The sequence below is a fragment of the Cyrtonyx montezumae genome, unplaced genomic scaffold, assembly GCF_038088225.1.
Source record: "Cyrtonyx montezumae isolate F1298 unplaced genomic scaffold, pur_monq_1.0 scaffold_16, whole genome shotgun sequence".
NCBI lineage: Eukaryota > Metazoa > Chordata > Aves > Galliformes > Odontophoridae > Cyrtonyx > Cyrtonyx montezumae.
In genome coordinates, this window is record NW_027071892.1 from 1,117,823 (window position 1) to 1,131,349 (window position 13,527).

Genomic DNA, 13,527 nt, shown 5'->3' on the forward strand with positions numbered 1-13,527 from the left:
TCTCGGGCAGCACAGCAGGCCTGATGCCTCTGGCCTACTACACAGAGCTGCACCCTGACCACAGCTCCTGTGTTAGGAGTTTAAAGCAGACACGAGTCTGGCTCACATCCCGTAACTGCCCTGTAAGCTCCAAGGTCACACTGAAACCAACAGCTCCCTGCTAGCCCACCCACAGGCTGCTCCTGCAAGTACTGTACGCAGCAGGCATGACCTGCTCCTGCTAGGCTGAAAGAGCAGTGGGACAAGAGCAGGTCTCCTCACACACTGAAAGCAATGGGACAGAAGCTGCTGACAGCTGCGTGCCCTACCACCTACAGAAAATATTTCCCCTTCCTGTGTACTCAACACTCAAGAAAGAAGCTGTGTTGTGTCTGATGTACTGGTACAGCTAAGCCTTGACGTGCTACAAATTAATTTCCTTGCTGCAATCCACATTCCAGATGGCCAAACGCTTTCCATGGAGATCTCCAATCTGCCCCTTCTGGAGCTGCTGCAGTTCAGCGTCACTGCCCCAGCTCCACCGGTGTGTGCCCGCCCCAGGTGAGCACAGTTTCTGTGCGCTGAATGAACACTTCAGACCTCACTTTAGGAAAAAATGAAGCGATGAACAAAGCACTGAGAAGCTGAATGAATGCCTCAAACTTCACATAGAATCACTTCCCATCAGCTCAGGCCTCCACGCGGAGCTTTTGCTAGCACAGCAGCCTCTGCTGGAGAGCTCCTTTCTCTTGTTGAATTAAAGAACAGCACCTGCAGAAGCCTCCACATCAGTCTTTTTGCTCACCAAACCAGCATACAGTTTTGCTGCCAAAACGTGTTAGTGCCATTAGGGCAGCATGCAGGATGAGAGCAGCAGTAACCATGAGCTGTGCCCCCCCGCCTGGGGACAGGTTCAGCATGGCCACTGCTTCACTTGACCAAGAAGAGCTTGCCAAAGCAGCACAGACCAAAGCCTCCTGCTACGAGGAGGAAGAGATGCCATCAGCCATTGTGGGCTTGTCTTGAAGCGGTGTTGGGTAGCCAAAGGTTGTAACCGCTGCGCGAGCTCTGCCCCAGGCTGCAGGCAGGCTGTGCATCAGCAAAGCCCCGCACAGAAGTCGGACAAACGCTCCTCTCCAGCAGCTCTGCACATGGCACACGTGCAATGCGCACCACCCCAGGCCCAAGGACACGCTCGCTGCTGGAAGTTCGGCCTCCTTCAGCTTTACATGCTGTCACTAAACCCACCAGATGCTGGACCATTCAGGTTTGGGGCTATTTTTGTTGCTTTTGATTTTTCATTGAAGTCGTTTTATGATCCGCAAGTACAGCTCTGAAAACAAAAGGCGTGTGATGTACGTGTACGGGACTCCACGAGTCCGACCCTGCACTTCATGGGAAGCCTTGGCAATTATCCCTTCTTACCAAAACGTGTAAAAAAGTTGACGTATTACAATTAAAAAAGGTAACATCAATAACCAAAAAAAGCTTCAACCAGTGTTAATAAAATTCCCTTTAAGTCACAACAGTTTCAACAGGCAAATAGTCCCAATACAGGCATTGTAAAATAACAAATTTACTCCTATCCAAATATTATCAAATCAGTCTAAAAATGACTCGTCTACGCTGTTGTCATTAAGAACACATTACGAATTCACTTTGTCATCAGATGCCGATATTGTTGCTTCAGAAAGTGTGGAGTATTAACTGCAATTTAGCAATTAAGCATAGGTTTAAAAAAAAATCGGTTCCTCACATAGAAGTACTGTGCTTGCCAGACAAGTAAGATAATGCTTCAGGAACAAATCTAGCAAATTAAAGCAGAATTATACCGCAGTTTTCCTTGAAGACTTAAGCTTTGTGTGTTGCTTCTGTCCATGTTTAAGAAACTTAAGAAGCAGAACCTTTGGTTCTTTTAGTCAAGTAAAAATATTCTCCTGTAACCACAAAAATAAAACTTCCAGAGAAAATGGAAGTCCACCAAGAAGTCCATTTTCAATAAAACTGAGGTAGCACTGCTCTTTTATTACGTGTTGTGTCAGATTTTGATACAAATCCTCATCTACCACTCAGTTGACTGACAGGTACAGTAACTTTATAAACAGTCCGAACATGTAGTTTGAAACTGAAATAAAAAGGAATGACTTGGACTCAGTCACGAGTTGCTTCAAGAGGCAATTAGCCATGTTAAAGAAGCTGCTGCTGATGTTGGATTTTTTGTTGTTGTTTTTTTTTTTAAAGAGCCTTATCAGGAGGGGATTAATGCATTTCAAATTAACACTGCTATATTCTCAGTATAAAACCTTAAAATTATTACAGCCTAAATTTTCAACAATGTAAACAGCACTACACACAGTACAGACCTGCCCTGACAGACATAGTATGAAAAACTTAATCTGGCACTGTATAATTTAGCAATGTTAATTTAACCTAACTAAAAAGGTCTACATTGTGCAAGAGATATCAGACTTACTTATACTAATCTGAAGTCTTAACAAAAATGCTTAACTTGTAGCCGGGGTCAAATATTTCAGGGTAAGAGTAAAAGGAATAACCAAAGTTACGAAAGTGCCTAAAACAAAATACAGCATTTTAGAGCCCTTTCGAATACAAGGCAGAAAAAGGTGTAAAGTAGAAAAAAAATCTGGAGCCTCAGTAACCTCCAGAAGCATCCAGAGTTTACATCTCATGAAGGGCAACAGGTTGCTTTCGTCACTGCTGCTTAAATGCTGTTAAGTCTGTTCTTCTGTACAAAGACCCGCCGTGTCCAAAGACGTGATACATTTGGTTTCCTCCTCCTTTTTCCTGCGCTCCATTTCCCACTCCACAAAGGTATCGAACAGACTCGGCCAGGCCTCGTCCTCGCTGTAGTTGCTAAGGTCTGGTCCGATCACCTGAGTAAAATTTAGGAACATGTTCCACGTGTCCCGGGAGATTCCCTTGATTCCTGAGGGGTTCTCAACTAGGAAGTGCAACCACTGGTCCAAAATGGGGGGTTTGTTTTGGGTGAACACTAATTTCCAAAGGGCAATGGCTATTTCCCGATGCAGCGACCTCTGTCCTTCCTCAGAGTCCAGACCGAACTGAAAAGTGAAGCGGTAGAGATCCTTGAATTTATCCTCCTGCTTGGCTTCATGTAAGAGGCTGGGGAACCGTGCGCAAATGCCATCGATGCTGTCCGCATTTATTGCTTTACAACCTTCAAAAAACTCCTTCCTATTAAGCAAGAGAAGAGAAATTAGTGTGAATGCTCCTCACGCACCAAGAGCTTCCCGCCCCCCCCCAGCAGGTCAGGGTGAGCCATCCCAGCAGCACGAGACGCTCAGTGAGCATCTCACCCCAAGCTCTGGCTACCAGCAGCTGCTGCAAGGATAGAAGTCTCCCGAGGCCCCTCCTGACCAGAGAACCTGTATGGGGCACAGTGAGCACCTGAGAGCCGTGCAGTACAGCCTTCTGAACACACAGCACTGCCACGGCCCGTGCCTTTCACCAATGTGGAGTGAACCACATCAGCCACAACAGCCACAGGAGCAGCGCTGAACATACTGGAAAACACCACCGTTGCTCCCTGACACCACATACAGAACTGCTCCATGAGACACTGCCTGTGCCTGAGGCCCTGTGCTCTGGACAAGTGCTCTCAAGGAAAAGTCTTCCAGTGGTGACCTTCCTCCACTTCATGGCTGCTGCTCTTCCAGACTGAAAGGCAGAGAGGTGCCAGCTGTGATGGTCAGCAGGGGCATGAGCAGAGAGCCCTGCACCGCATGGCACAGGCTCAAAGTGGACACTGCTCAAAGCAGGGCTCCGCGCAGTGCACCAATGACCTGGCCACGGGGGCAATGACTAACTGCAAATGGTTTTGTGCTCAGGAGCAAGAGCTGCAGCACAGCAACCAGCTGGTATCGACCATGACCACAGACTGCGATGTGGGCTGGCGGAAGACAGAAGAGCACAGGGCTCAGGAGATCAGAGGACTCCCTTGCCTTGTCTGCCCAAAGTCACCTGTCTGCACCTGCATCATGTAACACACTGCTGAGCAGAAGTCATTGCCCCCAGAAAATCAAATCATAGAATCCTCGCAGTTGGAAGATCAACTCCAGAGATCAACTCCAACCCCCCTGCCAAAGCAGTTCCCTACACCAGGTCGCACAGGTAGGCATCCAGGTGGGTCTTGAATATCTCCAGAGAAGGAGATTCCACCACCCCCCTGTGCAGCCTGTGCCAGTGCTCCTCACCCTTACTGTAAAGAAGTTCTTGTGCACATTCGCGCAGAACCTCCTGTGCTGCAGTTTCTGTCCGTTCCCCCTTGTCCTGTCTCCACACACTGCTGAAAAGAGTCTGGCCTCACCACTTTGTCCCCCACACCTCAGATATTTATAAACCTGGATCAGGTCCCCTCTCAGTCTTCTTTTCTCAAGGCTAAAGAGAACCTGTTCACTCCATCTCTCTTCATAGGGGAGATCCTCCAGGCCCTTCACCATCTTTGTAGCCCTGCACTGGACTCTTTCCAAGAGATCCCTGTCTTTTTTATACTGTGGAGCCCAGAACTGGACACAGTACTCCAGATGAGGCCTCACCAGGGCAGGGTAGAGGGGGAGGATCACCTCCCTTGACCTGCTGGCCACGCTCTTTAATGCGCCCCAGAATGCCATTGGCCCTCTTGGCCACGAGAGCACACTGCTGGCTCATGGTCAACCTGTCGTCCACCAGGACACCCAGGTCCCTCTCTGAAGCTCCTCTCCAGCAGCTCATCCCCCAGCCTGTACTGGTGCATGCAATTATTCCTCCCTAGGTGCAAGACTCTACACTTGCTTTTGTTAAACCTCATCTGGTTTCTGACTGCCCAGCTCTCCAGCCTGTCCAGGTCTTGCTGAATGGCAGCACAGCCTTCAGGTGTGTCAGCCAATCCTCCCAACTTCGTATCCTCAGCAAACTTTCTGAGCATGGCCACTATCCCCTCATCAAGGTCACTGATGAAGATGTTGAACAAGACTGGACCCACCACGGACCCCTTGGGGGACACCGCTGGTCACAGGCCTCCAACCGGACTCTGCACCGCCAATGACAACCCTCTGTGCTCTGCCAGTCAGCCAGTTCTCAACCCACTGCACTGTCCACTCATCTATCTAATAAAACATTCATGCAGAACCACAGACACAACTCGCAATTCCTCTTCCTTACTGTAGAGCTCTGCTTCTTCAGCTACTGGAAAATCCACATTTGTGTCCAGCACGCTGCCACACGCCTGCTGCAGACGCAGGGGAAGCCATCAGCTATCAGCACAGCAAAGGCTTGGCTTCAGGCTCAGAACACCAAAGTACTTTTAAACATTAGCTGACTAAAAATAGCGAAAAGTACTCACATCTGTGATTCTGTGATCCATCTAGACTGACCGTAGATTCCAATAAAAGCTCTCTTCTTGCTCTTACCTGGACACTGATAGAGAACACAGTGCATGTGCGAGGAAGGTGTCTCGGTTTGGGGATCTGTGGTGGCGGGACTGGTTACGTTGCTGGTAAGGTTAGCTGTTCTGTCATTTCCTGCAGCATCAGAAATGCTACGGGCTCACTAACTGACAGACTCGTCAGGACAGGAAACACCAGTCCCTACAGAAGCACCTCTCTGAGCTTTATCAGGACTAGTCTCAGAGGAAGACATCACACACGACGGGCATGAACAGTGCTTAGCAATGAGTCAGCTTTACACTCTTTCACAGAACAGTAACAGAGTTGACAGCAATTACTAAGGTCTCACTCTATTTTAAAGCAAAAGTTATTTGCCACGTCAAGTCTTATCCTTAATACAGTGCTGATGCAGAGAACCTGGTTTTGTGAGTCAAGAACAAACGAACGTCTACAGAATGTCACCACAATGTTCATCAGCAGCAGCACAATGTCCAGAAACATTTTCAGTTCTGAAACCCACTGAGGGAGCAGGGGAAGAGGATAAGCTTAACCTTCTGCAGCCACAGGACAAACTGCACCGAAGAGCAACTGTTAGAAGAAATACCTACGTGATGTTAGCAAGGCTGCCTCTGATACAGATGGTAGGATATAGTTTAACATAAGGAAATAATTCAAATTCTACAGGAACTAACCTTGTAAATTTGCACATAGTAGCAGCCTGGAACTTCCAAGCCAAAACTAGCACTTTAAATTCAGTGGGATCAACACAGAGGTCATTGCAAAATCGTTCCATTCCTTCCTCCAGTATGGCATCTTCCCGTTCATCCTTGTATCTCCTAAACAACTCTCCAATCCTTTGGAGGGACGATTCTTCCACGCTGGAGACAGAGTCTTTCTTTGTATCCCCAGGAAATGCTGAAGGCAGACTGGACTCCACAGCAGCATCCGCTTTCTTTGTCCCATTCACAAGGATATCTCCAGAGGACTTCCCACAAGCCGAAGCGTGGTCATCTTTGTGGATAGCACTTCTCTTGCTATGTGACTTACTGCCCGCTTCCCTTTCCCCATTTTTGCTGCCGAGTGTAGACGAAGGATTCTTGCACTTTGTGACGCACTGGCCCATGGTGCAGGGAGCCTGGCTTCATTCAGAGCAGTCTCCTCGCCGTTCCACAGCCCCGCGGCCGCTGCTCACACACAGCACCATGCCACTAGTGGCAGCCCGCCCACCTGCAAAACAGATTCAGAGTGAAAGAGCTGCTTCTCCACAAAGAACACGGCAAGCATTACACGCGGGATAACATTCACCGGAAAGAGACAGGCTTCAGGATACTTCCATTTTGCCTGCTGAAAAGGAACAGTGTGCAGAAAGATGGTGTGTGCTGGAAACTTCAGGCAACTCCGGGCTGCTTCACCCCGCTCAGCTGCTGTTGTGTATTAACAGGTCCTAATAAAGGAAATTCCTAAAATTCTTACAGCAACATAGGTTACAAAGAGGTTGATTCATGTGCAGACTTCATCATGACAGACTACTCTAACTCAGAAATATTTTAAAGGCAATATTATTATTTTCTAATAAATATATGCCCACATTTTAAATATAGAACACGAAACAGTGAAACAAAGCACTGGGTGGGAGAAAGGGAGAGACATCAAAAGGATAACCTGACCCAGACAAGGGGCACACACACACAGAAGTAGCAGTAATCCCAGTTCAGTTTGTAAAAATCAAAATTAAAGCGCCAAAATGATTTCCTTATACTTCGTTTTTATAACCCCAACGCTGAAGTGCTGCGTATTTGGAAAAGATATTTCACTCCCCGGAGAAGGGATCATAAATGATGCCAGTAAAAGCAACCAGACCACCTGGCACCACCCTGCCAGCAGGCAGCCGTGCTGTTTCCTAGGGCATCACCTCCCAGAAAGCAGTTGCTCATCATAATCCTCCTTCGCTCGTTGACTCACACTGCATCTCTGGGGCCAATTGGGTAAAAGCTTCAGACACAAACAGGGTTTGCTTCATAGCTTTGGTTACTGCTTCCAGGTTACAGAACAAGTATGAAAAGGGATGAGAAGTACATATGTAGAAAGAAAGGAGGTGTCATGCCAGCCTCCCACACTCTTTCTCAGGTAGAGCTTTTCAGAAAGGGAACCTCCTGTTGTAAGCTGGGAGCCACGTCAGAGCAGCAGCACACACCACAGCTGTGAACATGCATCCTCTCCCCACTGCCGTACCTGAGTGGCCCAAACAGCATGGCTGCAGCTCCGTGGGCAGGCGGCCCTTGGGAGTCTACACTGACAAAAAGACATTTACCAGCTCTTCATCCAACCTGTAAGAACTGGGTGTCCTCAGCAGCTCACAGCTGTGAATTGCAGAGCTGTCATAAACCCAAGGAACACGACCTTCAGTCTGCACCAGTTCTTTCCTCAGGATCTTAGCAGGCAGTGTAAACTGCTGCTTAGTGATGAAATCCCAGATATCAGCCTTCCTCCTTTTCTTTAAACTCATCAGAATATTCAAATGCCAGGTCCAATTCTTACTCTTCTACCAATGTCTCAGACAATTTAGCACTCATGCCCATTGTTGTCCTTCTACAAGTAATAATAAATTACACTGCATCCACTGGCACTTAGTGCAGAGGGTTTTGTAAGACACAAGTCTTAGGGCACTTCCTCTGCTACCCATTTATAGAATACTGGAGCGGTGCTGGATCCACGTCATGTACTGCTCACCTCTGCTTCCCATATCACTCGGCCTCAAGCCATGGCAGCAGCCAGAGCCTCAGAAGGAGACAGAAACAAATGGGAGAACTCAGAGCTTTCCTTAAAGGAGCATGGAGGAAGGGTTTGGTTGCAGTGTAAGGAGCTGCACTGACCTCCGTGTTCAGTCACTGTACTGAAAGTGCTCCCAGATCAGTGAGTAGAGCTATTCATTTAACTGGAGAGCAAAGCAAACACTATGCCTTGGTCATGGCAATGACAGAAACCGAAGCAAAGGATGTGCAGGAATATTTCTCCTAGTTGGACTGGGAACTTCGAGTATGAAGTGCCCTGTGTAACTGATCCAAAGGTTACACAGGGTTGGCAGCAAAGAGCCAACTCCCAAAAGAATCAGTACTTAATAGCAAGATTACCATAATGTGGTTATACAACTTAGTGAAACAAAAAAGACAGTGCTGATCACCTGTTTTGTTGGTCTAGTAAAAGATCAAAGCTCGGGACTAACAGTTGGACACTCTCGGTGTGACAGGGTACGGTACTTCCAGAGCAGTCTGACTACTCAGACAAGCACGGAGTAACAACCTACAGTAAATATGAATCACCACAGTTCCCATCTTCCACACAACAGGAACTGCCTCGCAGGGAAGGACAAGGACATCTCTATGCCTTTCTAGAAGGGAGAAAGCAACTGGAAACACGGAAAGACTACAGCCAGTTAAAGGAAAGCCACCTGCTAAGAACAAAGGACGTGTACACCCATACTACACAGGAAACCTACAGAAGACTGGAAGGACCTTGTTCATAGGTTTTTCTTTTTTCAAGTCCTGTAAAGCAGTTAGTTTCTATCTCATGTTTTCAAGTGACCAGATCCCACATAACCCAAGGGTTGAAGGGAGTAAACACCCAAGTGACTGGGTAATAAGTGACTCTGGCACACAGAACACCAAGCTCAATTGAAAACACCTGAACTGTAGGGGGAAGCTAAGAGAAGATGCAAAGGAGATATTTAAGACACCCACTATTTTCCTCCAATGACTAACACTGCCGTAACAATAGAAATTATCGGTTATGTCCAGAGAATAACAAAATACAGCCATGCATTACACTGTTTAATAAAGTGTTGCATCATGAGGTATTTACAGTGAGTTTCAAAAAGGAGGAAGTATTAAGACATCAGAAAGAAATAAACATTTAAGAAGACCTCATAGATGAGTTTAAGACACCACATACAAAAAGGTACACAGCCAAGCCAGTAAACCCCTTCCCCAGAAGCAGTTCTTTAGCTAAGGCAAAGACAACTGCTCCAACTTCACCAAGCCTCATCTCAGCCTCAACTTCTTGCAAACTGTTAGGCAGAGGCCACCAGAATGGTACAGAATTTCTCCGTGCATTATTTACCTTTTGTGGGCAGGGAGGCATGACACATGACACAGCAGGTCATAAAGAACAGCATCACGGGTGTCCCTTCATTTTCCAACTCTGAGCAGATGCACTAAGTGCTCCATAGGGGAGGCAAGAGAGGATCATTGCAACTGGTGAACCAGAAGCAAGTGCTGTTCCAGCAGCTGACACCGTGCCCATGGCCTTGTAAGCAGACTTGTACTTACATCGCTCTGGCTGCACAGGGAATCATTCCAGGGCTTCCACAGCCACCTGCACCCTCCCGGCCCTCTGGGAGCCACATGGAACACTGTAAAACAAAAGGGCCACACAAACCTTTACACTTCAAAGAGACAATGAAAGCCGTAAAATGCACTAAACTACAGTAGCATTTAATCTTTTGTAGTCCAAATTCACTGGTTAAAAGAGACTTTTTTAATAAAACTACCTCACCTCTTCACTTACTAAGCAGCAATAACATCACTAATTATGCATTATTATAGAAAGCACACATCTGGTACTGAATACAATAGACACGTTCAAATATTTGTTGAAAGTAAACACTGACTTCTGGCTAATCTAATGCTTTCACCAAGGGAGAGTTAATTTCTCATCTCACATCTTCAGGGCAAAACTAACATGCTGATGTCTTGGCTGTAAGGAGAAGCCCCCAGGGACAGGAAAAAAGGAACAGCTCTGCCACGTACATGAAAGGGACCTGGGGAACTACAGGCTGGTGAGCATCACCTCTGTGCCTGGGAAGACCGTGGAGCAGATCCTCCTGGAAGAGATGCGGAGGCACATGAGGGATGAGCAGGTGATCTGAGACAGCCAGCACGGCTTCACCAAGGGAAGGTCGTGCCTGACCCATCCGGTGGCCTTCTGCTGTGGAACAAAGTGGGCAAAGGAGGGGCAACGGGTGTCACCCGCCTGGACGTGTGCCAGGCCTCCAACGTGGTCCTGCACCACATCCTCATCTCTGAGTGGGAGAGAGATGGGTGTGAAGGGTGCACTGCTTGGTGGGTAAGGAACTGCTTGGATGTGGCTGTGCTCAGTGGCTCTGTGTGCAGGTGGAGGCCGACAAGCGGTGTCCCCCAGGGGTCCGTCTGGGACCGGTGCTCTTCCACATCTTTATCAGTGACACAGATAATGGGATCGACCCTCAGCACTTTGCTGGTGACACCACAGAAGGGAGGGATGGCATCCAGAGGGAGCTGGACAGGCTCCAGAGGTGGGCACAGGAGAACTGAATGAGGTCCAGCAAGGCCCAGTGCGGGACACTGTACTCGGGCTGGGGCAATCCCAGATGTGTATGGACTGGGAGAACAACTCATTGAGAGCAGCCCTGCAGAGAAAGATGTGGGGTTGGAACTGGGTGATCCTTGAGGCCCCTTCCAGCCTAGGCCATTCCATACTACCACTATCAATGCATGTTAGCTAAGCCACTGTTTGTGAATACCAGACAGCTGCTCCCTAGTGAAGCATAATCTGGGTCTAGAAATTCTTTTTTTTCCTTCTCTAGCACACTCCTTTCCATGTTTGTTTTCCCATGTTCAGTCAAGTTGACTCAGCCTCATTTCTTTTCAGTTCCCAACTATAATAGTATAACTAAGAAGCTCTTTTGAGATAAGGACAGACCAAGGCATGTCTCCTCTATAGCAAGTGCTGCACCTGCAGCTCCTTGTCAATACTTCTGTTCATACCCGATCTAGGTAAAACAAAACAAGCAAGAATTGTTTTTAGACAATTTTTGAAGCTGGTATTCCAAAAAGCCTACCACTTACAGACTTGCATCCTTTGACTTCAAAGCTCACCTTGCATACCACAGGTCCAGCCCTCCCAAAGGGTTGTTCAGACTGTGTTCCCAATCCATCCCCTTGCACAGAACCCCAGCCTTGAGCCACCACTCCTGCTCCGTGCAGTGCAGGCACCAGTCTGTTTCCAGCTTCCCAAAATTATACAAAATTCAACAGATGCCACCTCTCTGTTCATTTCTTTTGTCCACCCCTGCAGCTAAGCAATTGCTCTTATATTCACTTGGGGAGCAAGAGGCAGAACAACAGGGAGCCCTGCAGCCTTGCTCCCCCAGGAGCCTGCTGTGGAAACAGTGGAGAGGCAGTATCTTGCACTCCACATTTTAAAAAAGCATTGCTATGGCAACTTCATGACACAAACGAATTGCTTCCCAAACAGATCAGGATTCCTTCAGAAGAAACCTACAATCCACCAAACTTCAGTTTCTAGCAGACTACAGCACACACTAGAAGCCAACACGCACTCCAAGCTGAAAGCAAGAGCCCAGCTCTCTGGGGTCAGGGGTTTAGCTCAGCCCTTGGGTCACACCACAGAGGCACAGCTGGATGCCATGATGAGAAGCACCTCCCTGCCAAGGCCAGGAGCCTCAGACCACAGCTGCCGAGTGCTCATTAGCAATCCTAGCTGGCAGTCCCTGGGGGAAAATAAGAGAGCAAGAGGAGTGCACCTCAGGATCCTGATCTCCTGTTTCTTGCACATAAGTCTGGCTGCCCACTCTGACTTGGGATCTCAACAGCAAATGGATAGAAAGCTGGACATAAGCCAGCACTGTGAGCCAACCATGTCCTGAGCTGCATCCAAAAAAAGCATGGCCAGCAGGTCAAGGGAGGTGGTCCTGCCCATCTGGTCCTTGCTGTGACCTCACCTGGAGCACTGTGTCCAGATGCGAAGGCCTCAGTATGGGACAGACACGGAGCTGTTGGAGCAGGGAAGAGGAGGGCCACAAAAACGATCCAAGGGATGGAACACCACTCCTACGAGGACAGGCTGAGAGAGGTGGGGCTGTGCAGGTGGAGAAGAGAAAGCTTCAGGGAGACCTGAGGGAGGCCTTCAGCATCTAAAGGGAAGCAACAGGAGGGAAGGGGGCAGACTCTTCAGCAAGGTCTGTGGTAAGAGAACAAGGGGAAATGGTTTCAAGCTCAAAGAGGGGAGATTTGGGTGGGATATAAGAAAGAAGTCTCTGACAGTCAGAGTGATGAGGCACTGGCACGGGCTGCGCAGTGATGTGGTGGACACCCCATTGCTGGAGACATCCAAGGTCAGGCTGGGTCAGGCACCTGAGCACCTGACAGAGCTGTGCACATCCGTGTTCATTGCAGCGAGACAGCGATGGCCTTCAGAAGTCCCTTCCAACTCAGAGGACTCTATGGTATCACACAATCACATATCCACAGGGATTGCCGAGCCCCAGCCCCACACAGCCCCACCCAAACACTACAGCCGAGAGCGGTGTCCCGTGAGCTCCAGCACTGCAGCCGTGCCCCCTGCCCTGGGCAGTCTGCTCTGTGCCCCCCTCACCCTTGGGCACAGCCTTCCCCTGAGTGCTCTGACTTCTGCTCACAGAAGGCACACTGCTTAGACAACATTTTCATAACACACACATCGTGACGGAATCCCTCCCTGTATTTTGCATTCTCTAACCACACAATCCCTTACAAACTCATTGCTTTTTGCACTCAGCCCCATCAAAAAAGTTTAAAATCCTTTCCCAATATGTGCTTCATCCTAATTTATTAGGTGGGTAGAAAGATTTATTAGGATGATTATATTTCCACAGAACAAACCCAAGCCTGGTTTGCTAAGTAGTGCATAATCTTAGAAAGGTGCCTTCTGGTGTTTCTGTAACATAAATAAGTTAATGAATTAATTCACAGAGCAGCAGTGCTTGCTTTCAGAAGTCTGTCTAGACTTGTGCAAGGCAAAAGAGGGGAAATAGGACAGTCATAAGTTGCAGCCATTCAAGATGATACCATCAATTTCAGTAAAGCTGAACCCAGAACCAGGCTGGACTCCAAGTGATTTCTCATCCAGTACACACTTCAACCCTGCACGTGTTTGAATCCACCAGTTTCATAAAACAAAGACTCAGTCACCGAGCAGCTCATCTCCATCTCGTTACAGCTACCAGCATTCCCTCTCTCCCATCACATGCAAGATGTATAATAAATTCCTTCATCGCTTTTCCAGGGTTCACTGTAACTTTTGCACAGCACTTCAGAACGTGCTGATC

At 48.1% G+C, this 13,527-nt stretch overlaps 1 protein-coding gene and 1 long non-coding RNA gene across 4 annotated transcripts; both read right to left on the reverse strand.

The window, feature by feature from the left end:
* Positions 1-1,463: 1,463 nt before the first annotated feature.
* On the reverse strand, positions 1,464-9,739 carry DCUN1D3 (defective in cullin neddylation 1 domain containing 3). Of its 3 annotated transcripts, none has more exons than XM_065732304.1 (3): positions 9,710-9,739; positions 6,077-6,611; positions 1,464-3,195 (listed from the first exon to the last, which is right to left on the reverse strand). In XM_065732304.1, exons 2-3 carry the CDS (start codon positions 6,505-6,507, stop codon positions 2,712-2,714), a joined length of 915 nt encoding a protein of 304 aa, XP_065588376.1. In that variant the 5' UTR covers positions 6,508-6,611; positions 9,710-9,739; the 3' UTR covers positions 1,464-2,711. The 3 variants fall into 3 exon arrangements, with proteins under 3 accessions (XP_065588376.1, XP_065588378.1, XP_065588377.1); XM_065732306.1 differs by lacking the exon at positions 9,710-9,739 and adding an exon at positions 9,501-9,676; XM_065732305.1 differs by lacking the exon at positions 9,710-9,739 and having other exon boundaries at positions 6,077-7,540.
* Positions 9,740-10,983: 1,244 nt separating this feature from the next.
* On the reverse strand, positions 10,984-11,798 carry LOC136046421 (uncharacterized). The gene is made up of 2 exons (XR_010621982.1): positions 11,297-11,798; positions 10,984-11,190 (listed from the first exon to the last, which is right to left on the reverse strand). It is a non-coding gene; the product is annotated as an uncharacterized LOC136046421 (long non-coding RNA).
* Between the last annotated feature and the right edge of the window lie 1,729 nt (positions 11,799-13,527).